The 15492-nt window shown below is 38.0% G+C and overlaps 1 protein-coding gene across 3 annotated transcripts in view; it reads left to right on the top strand.

Moving 5' to 3' along the window:
• The window catches only part of Mbd5 (methyl-CpG binding domain protein 5), a 124730-nt gene that overhangs the window by 43803 nt on the left and 65435 nt on the right, over nucleotides 1–15492 (top strand). For 2 of the 3 annotated variants that reach the window (XM_057754462.1, XM_057754464.1), the window contains exons 2-3: nucleotides 3178–3354; nucleotides 12748–13408. In XM_057754462.1, coding sequence (XP_057610445.1) covers nucleotides 13296–13408 — 113 coding nt within the window. In that variant the 5' untranslated portion in view covers nucleotides 3178–3354; nucleotides 12748–13295. The remainder of the gene's footprint in view (nucleotides 1–3177; nucleotides 3355–12747; nucleotides 13409–15492) is intronic. The other variant, XM_057754463.1, reaches the window with a different exon arrangement.

Genomic DNA, 15492 nt, shown 5'->3' with positions numbered 1-15492 from the left:
ACTCTTTAGCCTTCTGCCTCCACCTCCCATGTGTTGTTATAATTGTAAGCACCCAGCTTCCTTTTCAATTTTCCTTTTTCCTTCCATGCGTTAATTTCTAATGTTCCTTTCTTACTGAAATAACTATTCTTTGATAGCAGTTTTTTTTAAAAAAAAATAAAATAAAATAACACTGTTAATTCCTGTAGATGTCACTTCATCATTTTGCATTTCAGAAATCAGGCAGATTAGTCACAGCTCTGTCCCTTACAACATCACAAAGTTGAAGGTCTGACAAAATGAGACCTTTATGTTTATCAGCTAAAAATGAGTACAGTGTTGGAAACATTTTCATACACAGAAATGTAAACACTTTCGTTTTCAGGGTTTGGAAAAGGAAATCTTTTGAATGAACTTAATGAAGTCTGTAGCCCCTGTTGACCTTTCTTTGCCTGTCTAACCCCTCTGCAGCTCTAGATGTAGCCATTATTCTTGAAAAGTAGACGAGTTTTATGCTCTTCTAACTTTCCATAATTATCTCTATCATAGCCAGGACCATTAAGTGTTAACCGGGCTAATAAAGTCCTTTTTCTTCTTATGTAATAAGTGCCTTAAGATGTGGACTGTGTTCTCCTAGTGTTTGGGTTTCCGATGGCTATCATGGTGCTTAACAAAAATTTGAAATTTTTGTTCATATATGAAATATAATATATGAAATATAATGCCCAGATACATAGGATTACTAAAACCATCATTTAACTCTTTCCCCTTCCCTACACCTGCTCCTTTGTCTCTCCTGGCTGCCTTGTCAGGAACTAACAGACTGTTCAAGGTCACTGCCCACATCCTGTCCTTCACACTCTCCTGTCCTCATCTGCCCGAAAATTGTTTTCCAGCAATGTCACTGGTTTGAAGCACGTGACACAGAACATAAAGAAAACAAGAAGGTGGAAGTCTGGCTATCAGGAAATGCGTACAGGTGGAGGGTTGCCCTATAGATTAACTAAGATGTGATGAGGAGTTTGTTCTTACTCTCAGGATAATGGGTCACTGGTCTGTTGTTTAGTCTTTTACTTTTTTGGCTCTTTGTGAGGCCCAACACCCAGCTCACAAATAAAGCACATGGAATATTATTCTTTCTTATGAATGCCCGGCCTCAACTTGGTTTATTTCCAGCCAGCTTTTCTTAACTTAAATTATCCCATCTACCTTTTGCCTCTGGGCTTTTATCCTTCTCTCTTCTATACTCCTTTCTTTACTTCTTACTCCTTGGCTTGCTGTATAACTGGGTAGCCAGCCCCTGGAGTCCTCTCTCCTTCTCCTCTTCCTCCTAGATCTCTTTCTCTCCAGATCTCTCCTCCTATTTATTCTCTCTCCTGCCGGCTCTACCTATTCTTTCTTCTGCCTTGATATTGGCCATTCAGCTTTTTATCAGACTAATCAGATGTTTTAGATAGGCATTGTAAAACACACTGGAACCTGTTTAGAGGTTTTTCCATATGGACTTCTTTTACTGCATACTTTTTAGCCCTTTTTGACCATGTGAACAAACTTTAAACTACTAAGCTACAACTGGGTCCTCTGTGTAGCTCTATTGGCCAGCTCCACCTGCTTTTTAGCTCCTGAGAGCCAAGCCTAAAGTTTTCAGCCTGGTCAGAGGTGCCTTTTGACCAGGAACTGCACTCAACCCCGCAACTAGGAATGCCAGTGCCCTGCACTGTGGCAGACATTTTTTAACTTACTTTTTTCTACTTAAAATTAAAAAGAAAAAAGAAAAAAAAAAGGGCTGTTTCTGTGCAGCAGAACTTCTTAAAGGAGTCATGTTTTTGTTTTTTCTTTTTCAGCTTTCTCAGGTCTCGATGGATGTTTGAGAGCTTCACATTGGTACACTAAAATGATGTTGTTGCTGCTTTTAACTCTTTTGGCTCTTTGGCTCTTTGCAGACCCACCACCCAGCTCCCAATAAATACACACAGTCTTATTCCTTTTTATGAATGCCCAACCTTAGCTTGGCTTATTTCTAGCTAGCTTTTCTTAAATTATCACATCTACTTTTTGCCTCTGGGCTTTTATCTTTATTTATATACCTTTCTTTTCTTCTTATTCTGTATCTGGCTGTGTGGCCGGGTGACTGGCCCCTTCTTTTCTCGCTCCTCCATCACCTCTTCATCCTAGATCTCTTTCTCCCCAGATTTCTCCTCCTATTTATTCTCTCTGCCTACCAGCTATGTCTATCCTTTCTCTTGTCTCACTAATGGCTGTTGAGCTCCTTATTGACTATTAGGTGTTTTAGACAGGCAAAGCATCACAGCTTCACAAAGTTAAACAAATGCAACATAAAAGAATGCAACACATCTTTACATCATTAAACAAATGTTCCACAGCATAAACAAATGTAACACACCTTAAAATAACATTCCACAACACTAGTCTACACATATCTTCATTATTATTCATATCTAGTTTCCATGCCAGTTAGCTTATTTATTTAGGAGTTTGCTTTCTGACTGAAGGACTTGTACCTGTCCACATCACCAACTTAATTATATAAGATATAGAATTCATATTATACTCAGAAGGTTGTCTGTTGATATGGCAACAGAGCAAAATAAGTCAAATCACTGTAGGGACAATTTTACCCAATAAGGAAAAGCCTTATCACACGGCATGGCAAACAAGTGTCTCTGAAAGCCAGGATACAACAGAGTAAATACAAAGTCTTAAACATACCTTTTAAAAGCTTATGTTTTTATTATTTTATAAAATAAATTTATTTTTCCAAGGGTAAAATCTATTACACTTTGTATCTCTTAATAAAAAGTAAATTTATATTATTTTATTCATAATTTTCTGATGCTACTATGAATTTTCAAAATAATGGTAATGTGATATTGCAAACAGTGGAGATGTGGATGATATATGAGTTGGGAGTCTTCATGTAGTCACTGACTCAAGAATCACCAGTTACAGGCCAGCTCAGTGTCACTGGTGAGACTCTTACTGTGTGTTTATGGCTGTAACTGGTTTAGTGTTGCCCCTGCGCATGCTAAGAATGTATGCTAGCCTGCAGAGTGTCCAACCTCCACCCTTCTGAAGAAATGAAAATACAGTTTAAATGATGAACAGAAATTAATTTTGCCTCTTATCAAAGCTAAAGTGTATGCTTGAGCCCTTATCTCCAAGTCCTTTTTGTTCCAGAAGTTGGAAACCTGATCACTTACTGAGGCCAGAATGGTGGAATGAAGCAGGAAGCCGCTGAAGCAAGCTGGAGAGCCAAGCCCTTTCTGGAGGAGCAGCCTCTGCTCTGCTCCAGATAACTGTGGCAAGGCAGGAATGTTGACCTACCGTTACCACACTCACTGTCCAGTTTCTCAGGTAAACAGGAATTGTACATTTTCATTGAAGTCTTTTGATTTAAATATTGCCAATTAATTTCTTATTGTTGTGGTTAATTGTAAGCTTGTACAAGCCAAACAGTTTTGTTGTTAGGATTTGATTCAGAGTCTTTATCTTTATAACTAGTATCACATTTTTTATTTATTTGTTGGAGACTTTATTTTCTACAGGGTTGGCTTTTCATTGATAATATCCTCTGAGTTAATTTATGCTTCATTTTGGGCCTTTGAAATTCCCTTGCAAGTCTCCAACTGGAGTACGTTGCCCGTAAGTTTTCTTGGGTAAGCACATTTTCATGGCCACTCTTCAGTGTTCCAGTGAGAATCAGTTCCTTGTTAACATGATTCTCTTTTCAGACATTACATATGATCTCATACATTTGTAAATATCACTGCTTATTTTGTTTCTGATGTCTGAGCTTCAACACAATAAAAGATCACTTATTTCATGTAACTTGTATGCTTTAGGCAATCCCTCTCTAACATCCAGACGCAAGATTTCTTTTCCTCTCATATCTTGAGAGAACTTATCAGAACTTTTATCAGACCATAGTTATGCAGTATTTAATCCTATTGACTGGAGATCTATTAGATCTGTGTGGTCCTAGATATTTATTCATATGCTGAAATGCTGTCTTTGATGAGTGTCTCATGACTAAGTTGTGAGTTTTTACTTTGAGTAATCTGGTTTTCATTTAAAATGGTTTCATTCTTTTTTTCCCTTTTTTTAATTGATTAAGTACTTTACTTTCCCTTAAGGTATACAACTCTATGTGAGTTAGAAGCAATTCTTTTTTTTATTACTCTATTAATACTAGGAATCAAAATTTCCACCTCCTCCCCTCCACCTGCTTCCCTCCTGCTCCCCCACTCACCCTCCCCCCACCCCCTCCAGTCCTAAGAGAGGACAGGGTACCCTGCCCTGTGGGAAGTCCAAGGCCCTCCCCCCTCCATCCAGGCCTAAGAAGGTATGCATCCAAATAGACTAGGATCCCAAAAAGCCAGTACATGCCATAGAGACAAATCCCAGTGCCTTTATCATTATCTTCTCAGTCGGCCCCAATTGTCAGCCACATTCAGAGGGTCCAGTTTGATACCCATGCTCATTCAGTCCCATTCCAGCTGGCTTTGGTGAGCTCAGATTAGTTCAGGCACACTGTCTCAGTGGTTGGATCATCCCCTCCAGATCCTGACTTCCTTGTTCATATTCTCCCTCCTTCTGCTCTTCAACTGGACCTTGGGAGCACAGTCCAGTGCTCCGATGTGGGACTCTGTCTCCATCTTTCGCCGGACGAAGGGTCTATGGTGATTCAAGATAGTCATCAGTCTGACTATGGGACAAGGCCAGTTCAGGCACCCTCTCCTCTGGTTTCATTCTGAAACATAACACCTGAACTTATAATAATAAAAGATAAATGAAATACTTAATGGCATTAACCAGGTCTAGGGTGTGTGTGTATTACATTTACATATATACACACAATTATATATGTATACTGAAACAAAAGCAAAAATAGACAAATGATATTGTACCAAAGTAGAAGAATTTTTGTGCAACAAAGGAAATAATTTAAAAAGTAGGAAGAGATAATCTACAGAACGGGAAAAAATATTTGCCAACTCTACAAATTGAAAAGAGCTTAATATTTAAGCCTTATGTTTTTAAAACTCATAGAAAAATAAATAAGCCAATTTAAAAAGAAAAAATACCCTTTTCAAAATAAGACGTACAGAAATTTAAGTTAATACCACAGTGAGATGTCACTTCACTCCGACAAGCGTGACTGTTGAAAAGACAAAAGATAACAAGTGCTGGTATAAATATGGAAAGATGAAAACCCTGTATATTGTTGGCAGAAAAGTAAATAATATAACTATTATGGGAGAAGTGTGTGGAGTCCTAGAACAAAACTAGACTAAAATTATTGTCTTTCCCAGCAATCTCATAACTGGGTATATATCCAAAGGGTTAAATCAGGTTGTGGAAGAGAAATTTTAACTGACATGTTTATTATAGATATACAGATGTATAAGCAGATGAGTGAATATAGAGAAAATGTGATATACACACGGGGGTTGGGAGAAGTTAGTGCATCTATTCCAAAGAACAAAGTCCTACCATTTGCAACCAAATAGAAATTTCCTGAACTGAAAAAGTTAGACAAACACAAACGCTGCATGATCACACTCATTAGTGGATTCTAATAATGTCAGTGGATCTCACAGAAGTGATAAAATATAATGGTAGTTGCCCATGGCAGTGTTTGCATGTGGAACAAAGGTAATATGAAAGATATTGCTCAACGGAACATGGTTACATTTAGATTGGAGGGATAAATTTGAAGAGAACCATTGGGTAACTAGATGATAACAAGATGATTATTTTCAATAATAATTTGACCTGCATGAAATAGTCTGCATTTAAAGCAGTCAAAATACTGTTCTTATAAGATTGAAGTGCAAAATCTGCCACTTTTAACTTTCATGGTCACTCTTAGATAGTTATATAAATATACCCAAGGATTCATTATCGCCATTCTTCATGAGAATCTTCAAATACAGAAAAGCAAAAAAGTAACATCATAGTACTAATAGGTAAAAATACATCACAAATAAGCTTACTTCAGAATTATAGTCAATTTATTATTTTATAGATGTCCTATGAAAACCTATTATTTAAAAAAAAATACTGAAAAAAGGCTTCTGGCTATGAAGTTGAGACTAGTTATTCCTCAGCTTCCGTTAAGAAGGAAGGCATTGTTTACCTGTACATGCAAACACTCTGTTTCCACACTCTTCTATATTTGTAAAGTGACAAAGAGAAGCTTTAAGAGGAAATCCTGGGTCTCATCTGCTTTTTCTTTGCAATAAAGTAGACGGGAAAAGGGATAAGCAAGTGTTATGTTGTAATTTTTATAAAAGAGAGGTACTGGATATTACCAGAAAGATTACAGGGGGAACTTAAATGTCTCAGTTAGGTTTTTTGTCATCTTGACACAAGCTAGGGTCATCAGGAAGAGAAACTTTAGATGAAAACTTGCCTTCATCTGATTGTCTGAAGGCAAGTGTGTGGGGTGTTTTCTTGATGAATGATGGAAGTGGAAGGGCCCAGCCCACTATGGGCAGTGGCACCCTTAGGGAGGGCATCCTTGGTGCCAAGCCATGAGAAACAAACCATCATTCAGCGCCCCTCGTTTCTGTCTCCAAGTGCCTGCTGTGCATGCGTGCCCTGACTTCCGTCATTCAGCACTGTAGTCTGAAGTGTACCCTCTCCTCCCCACGTGGTTGTGGTCATAGTACTTACCAGCAATAGAAACCAAATGAGGACACTAATATAGACTTGTGAAGTCATACAAAAGCTGGGAAATAAGGAAGTGTCTTTTGGGGTGACATTTTTAAAAATGAAAGAAATAAGACTGCTTTACTGATGGGTAAGAAGCTGGGATGAGACATGGAATTCGAAGCAGAAAAGTAGGAGTGATCCCCAGAAGAATTAGAACATAATAAACAGCCTCGGCTTTCCATTCAAGTCCTTCAGGGGAGCTGTTTTCATTCTCCTTATCCTATTCTTCTTTTGAGAAAAAAAAATACAAAAATAATTTGTAATGTCCTAAGCACAGAGTTTATGAATATTTCCATGGAGAGTTTCCCTGGTACTTTTGAGGAGTAGAAACCATTAATTCCCTGATCTAAGGATACTGTACTGAGGCGTTTAGAAATATTTCCCAGTTAGAGCTAATATGTGCTTATTGTACAAAAAATAAAAATGAAATGTGTCCCTATTGCCAAGGGCCATGCAGTGGAATTGAGAGGACACTTGGTACCGTGTTCCTGTACTTACAGACATTAGCAATCGCACAGCTGCTGGTGTGCTGTTTTTATACTGACATATGGTCACACTTTTTAAATTAAGATTATCTGGTTAGGCATGGTTATGTACTCCTTTAATCTCAGCACTTGAGAAGCAGAAGCAGAAAGGCATCTGTGAGTTCAAAGCTAGCCTAATTTACACAGTGGGTCCCAGACCAGTTATGGTGTCATAGCAAGACACTGACTTGATTTGAATGGCTATCTATAAATAATAATTTGAGTAGTACAATGTTCTAAGCATTTATGAGAGCAGGTTTTTTTCCAAATACTGTTAAAATTTCTGTTATAGGAAATACACTGTTAATAAGCGGTGCTAACCAGCCTCTCAGCACTATAAGCCAACTCGACTTTAGCCTCGTTGTTATGAGTAGTTTTTTCTGCCTCTACTAATGGTTCTGTGTGTTTGCAATTTACTGCACAGTCAGCTGAGCCAGTTCATCCGTGTTCCACTGGTGATCTCTACATTCATCTTCATGACAGGGCTCAGCTGAGCTGGATAGACAGCTGGGCTTCTCTCCATCCGGATCCTCTCTCAACTGCAAGAGAGCTGGTTGAGGCTGTTGACAGGATAGTGGCATTCTAAAGCACCAGAGTGGAAAGCATCAGCTTCCTGAGGTTCAGAAACACAATAAGAGCAGCGTCACACCTGTCATGCTTCTCTGCAGATCACCAAGCCCGGGGAAATGGGAAAAAATATGCAGGGTCACTTGCAGTCTCTCCTACCCATAGCTTAAGATTTCTATATGGCTCAAACATGGAAATTGCTAAATTTTTATAGCCAAAAGTAATTGGCCTGGCTATAAGTACTATTCTTGGCCATAGAGGGGACCCAGGCTAAGGTACTTGTTGTCTTGGCTGTGAACAGTGCCAAAACTTTATGGGCCTATTCCAAGACCTTCAGGTTTGTGATGGATACCTTCCTGTATGACTATCACATCATTCTTGTGTTATAAACTGTTACTTTTTAATGTTTTGATTTTGTTTGTATGGGTATTTTGACTACACATGTGTCTGTACAGACTTGGCATGCTTGGTGCCCAAAGAAACCAAAAAGGGGGCATTGGATTCCCTGTAGAACTGGAGTTTCAGACCATCACCACCATGAGGGTACTAGGAACTGGACCCTGCTCCTCTGCAAGAGCAGCCAGTGTTGACAGCTGAGCCTCACAGGTTGTGGGCTTTTATACTTCCTGCTCTGGAAAAGGAGAACATCTAGATTTTGAGAACTTTGACTATCAAGCAAGGAAAGAGGCATTATTGAGAATATTCTGGTCCAAGTGATGAACAAAATATAGTTATGATAATGGTTGTTTGGGGACGCCATGCCTAGCAGAGCATTTGAGTCTCTTACAGAAGATGTATCAAAAAGATGTTTTAGAAGTGGTCACCCAGTCATAATAAGAAGCAAATGGAAATAATAACTAGTATAAAATGAGTTAATATGCTTCAGAGTTTCCTTTCAAAATGAGAAAAATGGGATGCTTATAAATAAAAATGCATGACTTGAATAAATATGTGAACATTGACTGTGGATGGATAGGTGCAATGAAGGGTGCATTTATATAATTGATATTTTATGAAAAGATAATTAGAGAAAATGCCATCTAGGATTACTCTAACAAACATAATTTAACAAAGAGCATAAAGGTTGTGGTTATTTTATTTATTATTCAATCAAATGATAATTATGTTGTAGTCACTTAGATACAGCTCTCTATGGTGCTAATATTGTGTTTTATTCTAGTCAAATCCATTGTTGTACATATACTATTTGAGATGTAAGCACAGAAGATTGTTCTAAGTGAAACTTACTATCAGTCTGATAACTGAAGCATTCAGTCTTGCCAATGCAGGATGGGAGTAGACTTCCTATTTACAAATATTTCATGAACTAACTTTAAAATCATGTTATAAAAAGTTTAGTGATGATTTAATTACATCATGTATCAAACAATTTCCATATTTCACTTAACATACAGTCTGTTTCTGATAATTGAAGAATCATTGACTTTTAATTCTATGCTACTGTTGTATATCCACAGAGCACAGATCAATTTGTTATCGATAAAGATGCATTGATAAAGAATATCATCACACAAAAGCCAATTCATTATGTTTACTGTTAAGTTTGTGTGACAGTATTCCAGTGACTTATGGCATTTGAAGTCATTCAGAAAGATTTTGGAAGAATATCTATTTAGTACTTTTATGATGTCATGTTATCTAATCTTTAATCTTCATAGTCTTTTGAGTTTGACTTTTGACTTTTTAATACATTTAGTAATGTATAATAATTTTATTCTTTTTTTTTTTTTTTTTTTTTGGTTTTTTTTTGAGACAGGGTTTCTCTGTAGCTTTGGAGCCTGTCCTGGAACTAGCTCTGTAGACCAGGCTGGTCTCGAACTCACAGAGATCCGCCTGCCTCTGCCTCCCAAGTGCTGGGATTAAAGGCGTGCGCCACCACCGCCCAGCTAATTTTATTCTTATATTGACAAGAATGTCAGTAAAAACAGATTGAAAAGTGAAGTCTACTGTATTAATAGTACCTTTTTCAAATATAAGCTCAATTGTTATATTGTTTCATTCAGTTTCTAGTTCCTTTATTAATACAATTAATGTGTTACTTAATGAAAGTGAGAGTTCCCAAAAAGTATCCTAGTCTTCATAGAAGCCTTATATTCTCTACAAAAGTTATCACTCAGAAGTTGTGAGATCCTTAAGGGTAAATCTAGACCACAAAAGAATGCGTCTTAGATTTTATCAGCATACATACATTCATTGGCATCTTTTCAAAAACCTCTCATTTTAGACTTGTGATGCTAAAATGTATCATAAGCTTAAGTAATAAACAGAATATAAAATTGTGTACTAGAATATATATATAATCATCAGGAAATAATTAATATAGGAAGCGTGAATACAGGAAGGACAGAGTGAATCTAGGTCCCTGCTCAGTGTGTGTATAGTCCTGTGAAAAGGGAGACAGGAAGCATATTGATGCTGCTGGTACGCCGGAAATAGGAAGTATCAGTGAATTAATTACAAACCAAAGCGTGCCTGTGGTTTACATTATAGTTTTGGCGAAAAATGACATCTTAAATTCTGAATGTTAGAAGACACCAGGGCAGCAAAGAAAATGAAGCCACTGAAATTCAGTTCTCTCAAAGCCAATTGTCAGAGACTGATTTACTATTGAAAGGAGGCTGAAAATACGAAAAACATTGGCAGAGTTGTAACAGCTCTCTCCCTTCGAGCATACATGTACGTAAACTCACACATTTGATTTTCATCATTGCAGAACTTTCTGTGAAGTAAATGCAGATTAACCTGAAGCATTTAAAAAAAAAAAAAACACATGAATCTTAGATCCCAAACTCTAGGGGCAAGGTGGTAGCTTGAATATCATAGTCATTTCTATTTTAGCATGTTTTAATAGAATATCATGAAGCCACATAAACAAGATGGGTCTCCAAGGAAAAAGAGGAAAGGACATTGTGGAATATTGGCTTTTTGAAGCATAGTAATATTAAAATGCTAAATTTGGGAAACAGGAGAAAGTGTTCAGTTTTTATACTGCGGGTTATAAAAAAAGAAAGTATGGCTGCACCTCGGATGATGGGTCTCTATAAGAGATAAGATTACCAGAATCATGGAAGCAAGGAGAGCACATTGAGTAATTTGTGAGAGGGGGCAGTGTTGTATAGGCTTCAGTAGTTTGAGAAACAAGACCTTACGTCCTTTCCTGGGACTGCTTCATGAAGTTAAGGAATGTCTGAAGAGCCCAAATCATACACTTCTATTAAATAATTCTAAGTTAATTACTAACATGTATGTAGTTATATGTGCAGGAACAGTTCTTGAATTTGTTTATGGTTATGACAGTTTTGGAGGAATGGAAGTAATTAAATTAACTCATCAATTCCCCAAAAATCCATCCCAATCATTAAAAGTAATGTTTGGGGAAAATATTTAATGTCATACAAAAGTGTCCAAGTGGAAGGGGGAATACAAACTGGTAATGACTTAGTACTCAAAAGTAGAGAAGCTGGGGAGGTGGCTCATCTGTTCAGAGCACTTCTTTTTGTTTGTTTGTTTCTTTCTTTCTTTTTTTCTTTTTTTGTTTTTGTTTTTGTTTCTTTTGGTTTTTCGAGACAGGGTTTCTTGTGTGGCTGTGGAGCCTGTCCTAGAACTCACTCTGTAGATCAGGATGGCCTCAAACTCACCGAGATCCACCTGCCTCTGCCTCCTGAGTGCCTCCACCACCAGGCTTACTTAGTACTCTTGTGGAGAACACAAAAATGGTTCCCAGCACATACATGGCAGCTAACAACTGTCTCTAACTCCAGTTCAGGTATCCTCTTTTGGCCTCTGCAGACGCTATACACATGTGGCATACATACACGCAAAACACTTTAACATAGAGGTATTGTATGAGCGGAGGGGGGGGGCGGGGGTAGTCAACATCGTGATGGGGAAACCCACAGAGACCTGACCTGAGCTTGTGGAGCTCGGGGACTCTGGACGCACAGCTAGGGCGCCTGCATTGGGCCCACCTAAGCCCTCTGAATCCGGGTGACAGTTGACTTGCTTGCTCTTTAGTGGGGCACCTAGCAGTGGGACCAGGACCTGTTCCTGATGCATGGGCTGGCTCTTTGGAACATATTCCCTTTGTTGGGATGCTGTGTTCAGCCTTGATGCAGTGGAGAGGAGGTTGGTCCTGCCTCAACTGGATGTGCCATTTGTTCCCTTGGGAGACCTTACACCATTTTAAGTGGAAATAGAGGAGGACTAGATGGGGGGGAGGGTAGGAATAAGGTGAGGGAGGAGAGGAGGAAGAGGAGACTGTGGCTGGTATGTAAATAGTTTTAAGTAAAAATATATTTTTTTAAAAATCCGAACAAAATAATAATAAAAGTTTATAAGAGAACATGAAGTTGGGATCCTGGAGTGAATTGGAACAGGGAAGGGGGAATAGATATGATAAAGAAACATTGTATACATGTATAAAATTTTTAAAGAATAAAATATTTTAAAAATGTAAACAAAGAAGTAAATTTGAAATATATATAAGCATAAATGTATACATATAAAGTTTTCAAGAAAAAGAAAACAAGTTATATTCATACAATGTTGTTTCTTTTCAATTAGCACCTTGTTCTAGCCATAAATTAATAAAAGAATTAGGAGAGTACACCACAATATAAGGTTTTATGAAATCTTGTCTATAAATCAACTCTCATCCCTTCAATAATACAAAGAAAATTTTCCCTTACATTTGGAAATGTATTTTTATTCCTTCTACTGTTTCCTTAAAAAAAAAAAAACTTTAGAAAGAAAAGAGACTAAAATTTTTTTCTTAAAAGCAAAACTGAATTTTACATATGATTTTTGACAGCAAAGAACACAAAAGTAATCAGATACATTTAAAAGTTTATTTTTAAATTACGTGACTTCTCAACTTTCAACATTAAATTTACAGTTTACATATTTACTTATATTTCAGGCTACATTGTTGGAATTCTGAAGTCATGAAAACACCAGAGGAACCAACCTGCAACACCTTGGATTCACATTGGAAAATAAAGAGAAAGCTTAAAGAATGTGGTCTATAAAGGCAGGGGGCACCTAGAGACAGTAGCCAGCTGGTAGTGTCAGAGCAGACCCGTTTCTAGACAGTCATTTTAGTCCAGTACCAAGGCTCAAGAAAGAAATGTACAACTAAAAACTTTTAGCCCCTCCCTCCTCTGCTTCAGACAGGTACCAGCGTAGGCAAACTATGATTTTCCCTGGTTGAGAGTATTTGTTTTTGTCCATGTAGATCATGCCTAGGAATGAAATATTTTTTATTTAATGTAGATTATAATGGGAAACATTTTCACGATGGCAGATTTCAAGGACTTGGTTCCAAACTGAGCCGAAGCTTCCCGATGTGTTTTGTAGTCCAGGAAAACTGTGCTATGCTGGCCCAGTTTTGAAGGCAACCATGCTCTGTACTAGAAGGATATCATCGCATTGCTGATATCTTCGGAGCGCCCCAAGCAGACACAGAAAATGAATGGAGGCAAAGAGTGTGACGGAGGAGACAAGGAAGGAGGTCTTCCAGCTATCCAGGTTCCTGTGGGTTGGCAGCGGCGCGTGGACCACAGCGGCGTGCTTTACGTCAGGTGAGCCTCGCGGTCTCTGTCACCTCCGCGTGTGCAGTAAAAGACTGATCTCCTCTAAGGGAACAAAATCTTGTGACTGACAGCACCTAACATAAGCTTGAATAAATGACCTCTGTGCTGGAAATGCACAAGTATTTTTGTTCTGTGCTGCTTAGCAATGTAAATTCCTTAGATTACTGAAGAAAATCTTCATGCCTTACATGTGTCTGTGTAAAGTTGTCTTTCTGCTTCTCTGTAATAAGGATAAAGAAAATACCAAGCTTTCTAAAAGAAACATAGAAACAAGAATACCATAGGAAATGTAAACTACTAGAAATAGGCCCAATATTTCTCCATATATTAAATAAATTAAATAATTGACCCCCACATTCTTTGCTTTGTAGTTTCTAATAAAGAGTGAAAGATTGGATACCATAAATCTTTGAGATACAATTTAAGAACAGAAATTTTTCAAAGACACATCACATCATTATATTCATGGTATTACTTTCAGTGTGACTTTTGCAATCTATCTTCAACAGAATTCTTCAGCACTACAGAAATATACATAATTGGTGGTGCATACCTGTAAACTCAGCATTTAGGAGTTAGAGGTAGGAACACCCAGGGTTCAAAGCAGGCTTTAGCTACATAGTCAGTCAAGCCAGTCTGGGATTCTGGAATCCCTGCCCTTAGGGGAAAAAACTAAAAAGACATGACTGAGATATTCTTTGCTACGTGAACATAAAGAATTAGATGCCAGAACTCAAGAACTCAGTTGGGTTTGTTTGGTTTGAGTAAGATTTTTTTGAGTTGACTTTAATTCCAATTGAAATCCCATTGTCATGTCTATTTCTTTTTCTGAAATGTTAAAGGATTGCTTTGCTAATTGTAGTGAAGGAATAATAGAGAAAGTGAAGCTCAGCCCATGGAAATGAGAAACTCAAGTACTCAGAACTAATCCTCTCAAAGTATTCCTGCGCCAATGTTGTCCATAGATTGTCAGAAACACTTTGTCATTAATACAACACTGCACGTTATCCGTGACAGGTTTGTGTTTATGGCTGTTAAAGACTATAAAGAAAAAATGAATATTCAGCCTGGGCCAAGTGAGTCCAAAGTCTTGATAACTACTTATGAAATCACATTGCTGTGAGCAAAAATCAGGTCAAGTCTAAGAGTCAAAAACCAGATTAAGGTTTAAGAAACCACAGTTACCTTGTTCATGAGTTTCCAAGTCTCCCTAGTCATGAATGTCTGATAATCCTCTTAGCATGAGGTCTCCAAATCAAATCTGAACATCGAGAATTCTTAGAGAGGAACTTCCCAGATAAGGTAATATTAAAACGTTTCCGCATTCAGTCAAGCCAGCATAGATCTGACCTGTCCGGCTAGGACCAGTTGAATCTCTCTGCGCTGTGGGAAGTCAGGCGCTCTCCTCTGCCCGTTTCCCCCTGCAGCTTGGTTTTCAGTTTAGCCTCCAGCGGTCCCTGCCCTGGCACACGGGCTCCAGAGTGAGTTTTCCACCCTTTTCCAATCCTTTAAGCTTTATCTGTGATTTAAGACCTAACTATTTTTAGGACAATTATTACTCCCAAAAGTTAATTAGATAGCTGTGACTGAAGGGAACGCCCTAACTGGTGCTGGGAAGTATTTACAACATCAGAAGCATTCTTAATAGAATTTCGGGATTCTTCATTTTAGGCTAAATTTACAAGTAAATCCCTCTAGATTGCCATCTATACACTTTCTTTTAAGTAAAATATTGAGCAGTTTCTTTTTACTAAATTTACTAATTCTTCATGGGAAAAAGTTAATATGACATAGTTTAGTGACACTTTGACTGAACTTATCAGAACTTTAGAGCCATTACTGCGCCTGTGCGCTCTGGTGAAACTCCAGTCTATAAAGTGAAAATGATCGTTCTTTCACACAATCTGAAACCTGAGTAAGTTGAGGATGTCTGTGGGTTTCGCTTTTGTGCCGAAGTCACTTGTGTCATTTCCGGTGAACACTGTATGAGCGGCATGTTAACCTAGCCCGATTCAAGTGCTGCCTGTGTTTCCGTGGAGGCGGACTAGACTCCATCCAAGAGTGACCCTTCG

Source organism: Chionomys nivalis, chromosome 22, assembly GCF_950005125.1.
Source record: "Chionomys nivalis chromosome 22, mChiNiv1.1, whole genome shotgun sequence".
In the NCBI taxonomy this organism is placed as follows: domain Eukaryota; kingdom Metazoa; phylum Chordata; class Mammalia; order Rodentia; family Cricetidae; genus Chionomys; species Chionomys nivalis.
The sequence above is the reverse complement of the archived record's forward strand: the minus strand, read 5'-3'. Positions and strand labels throughout refer to the sequence as shown.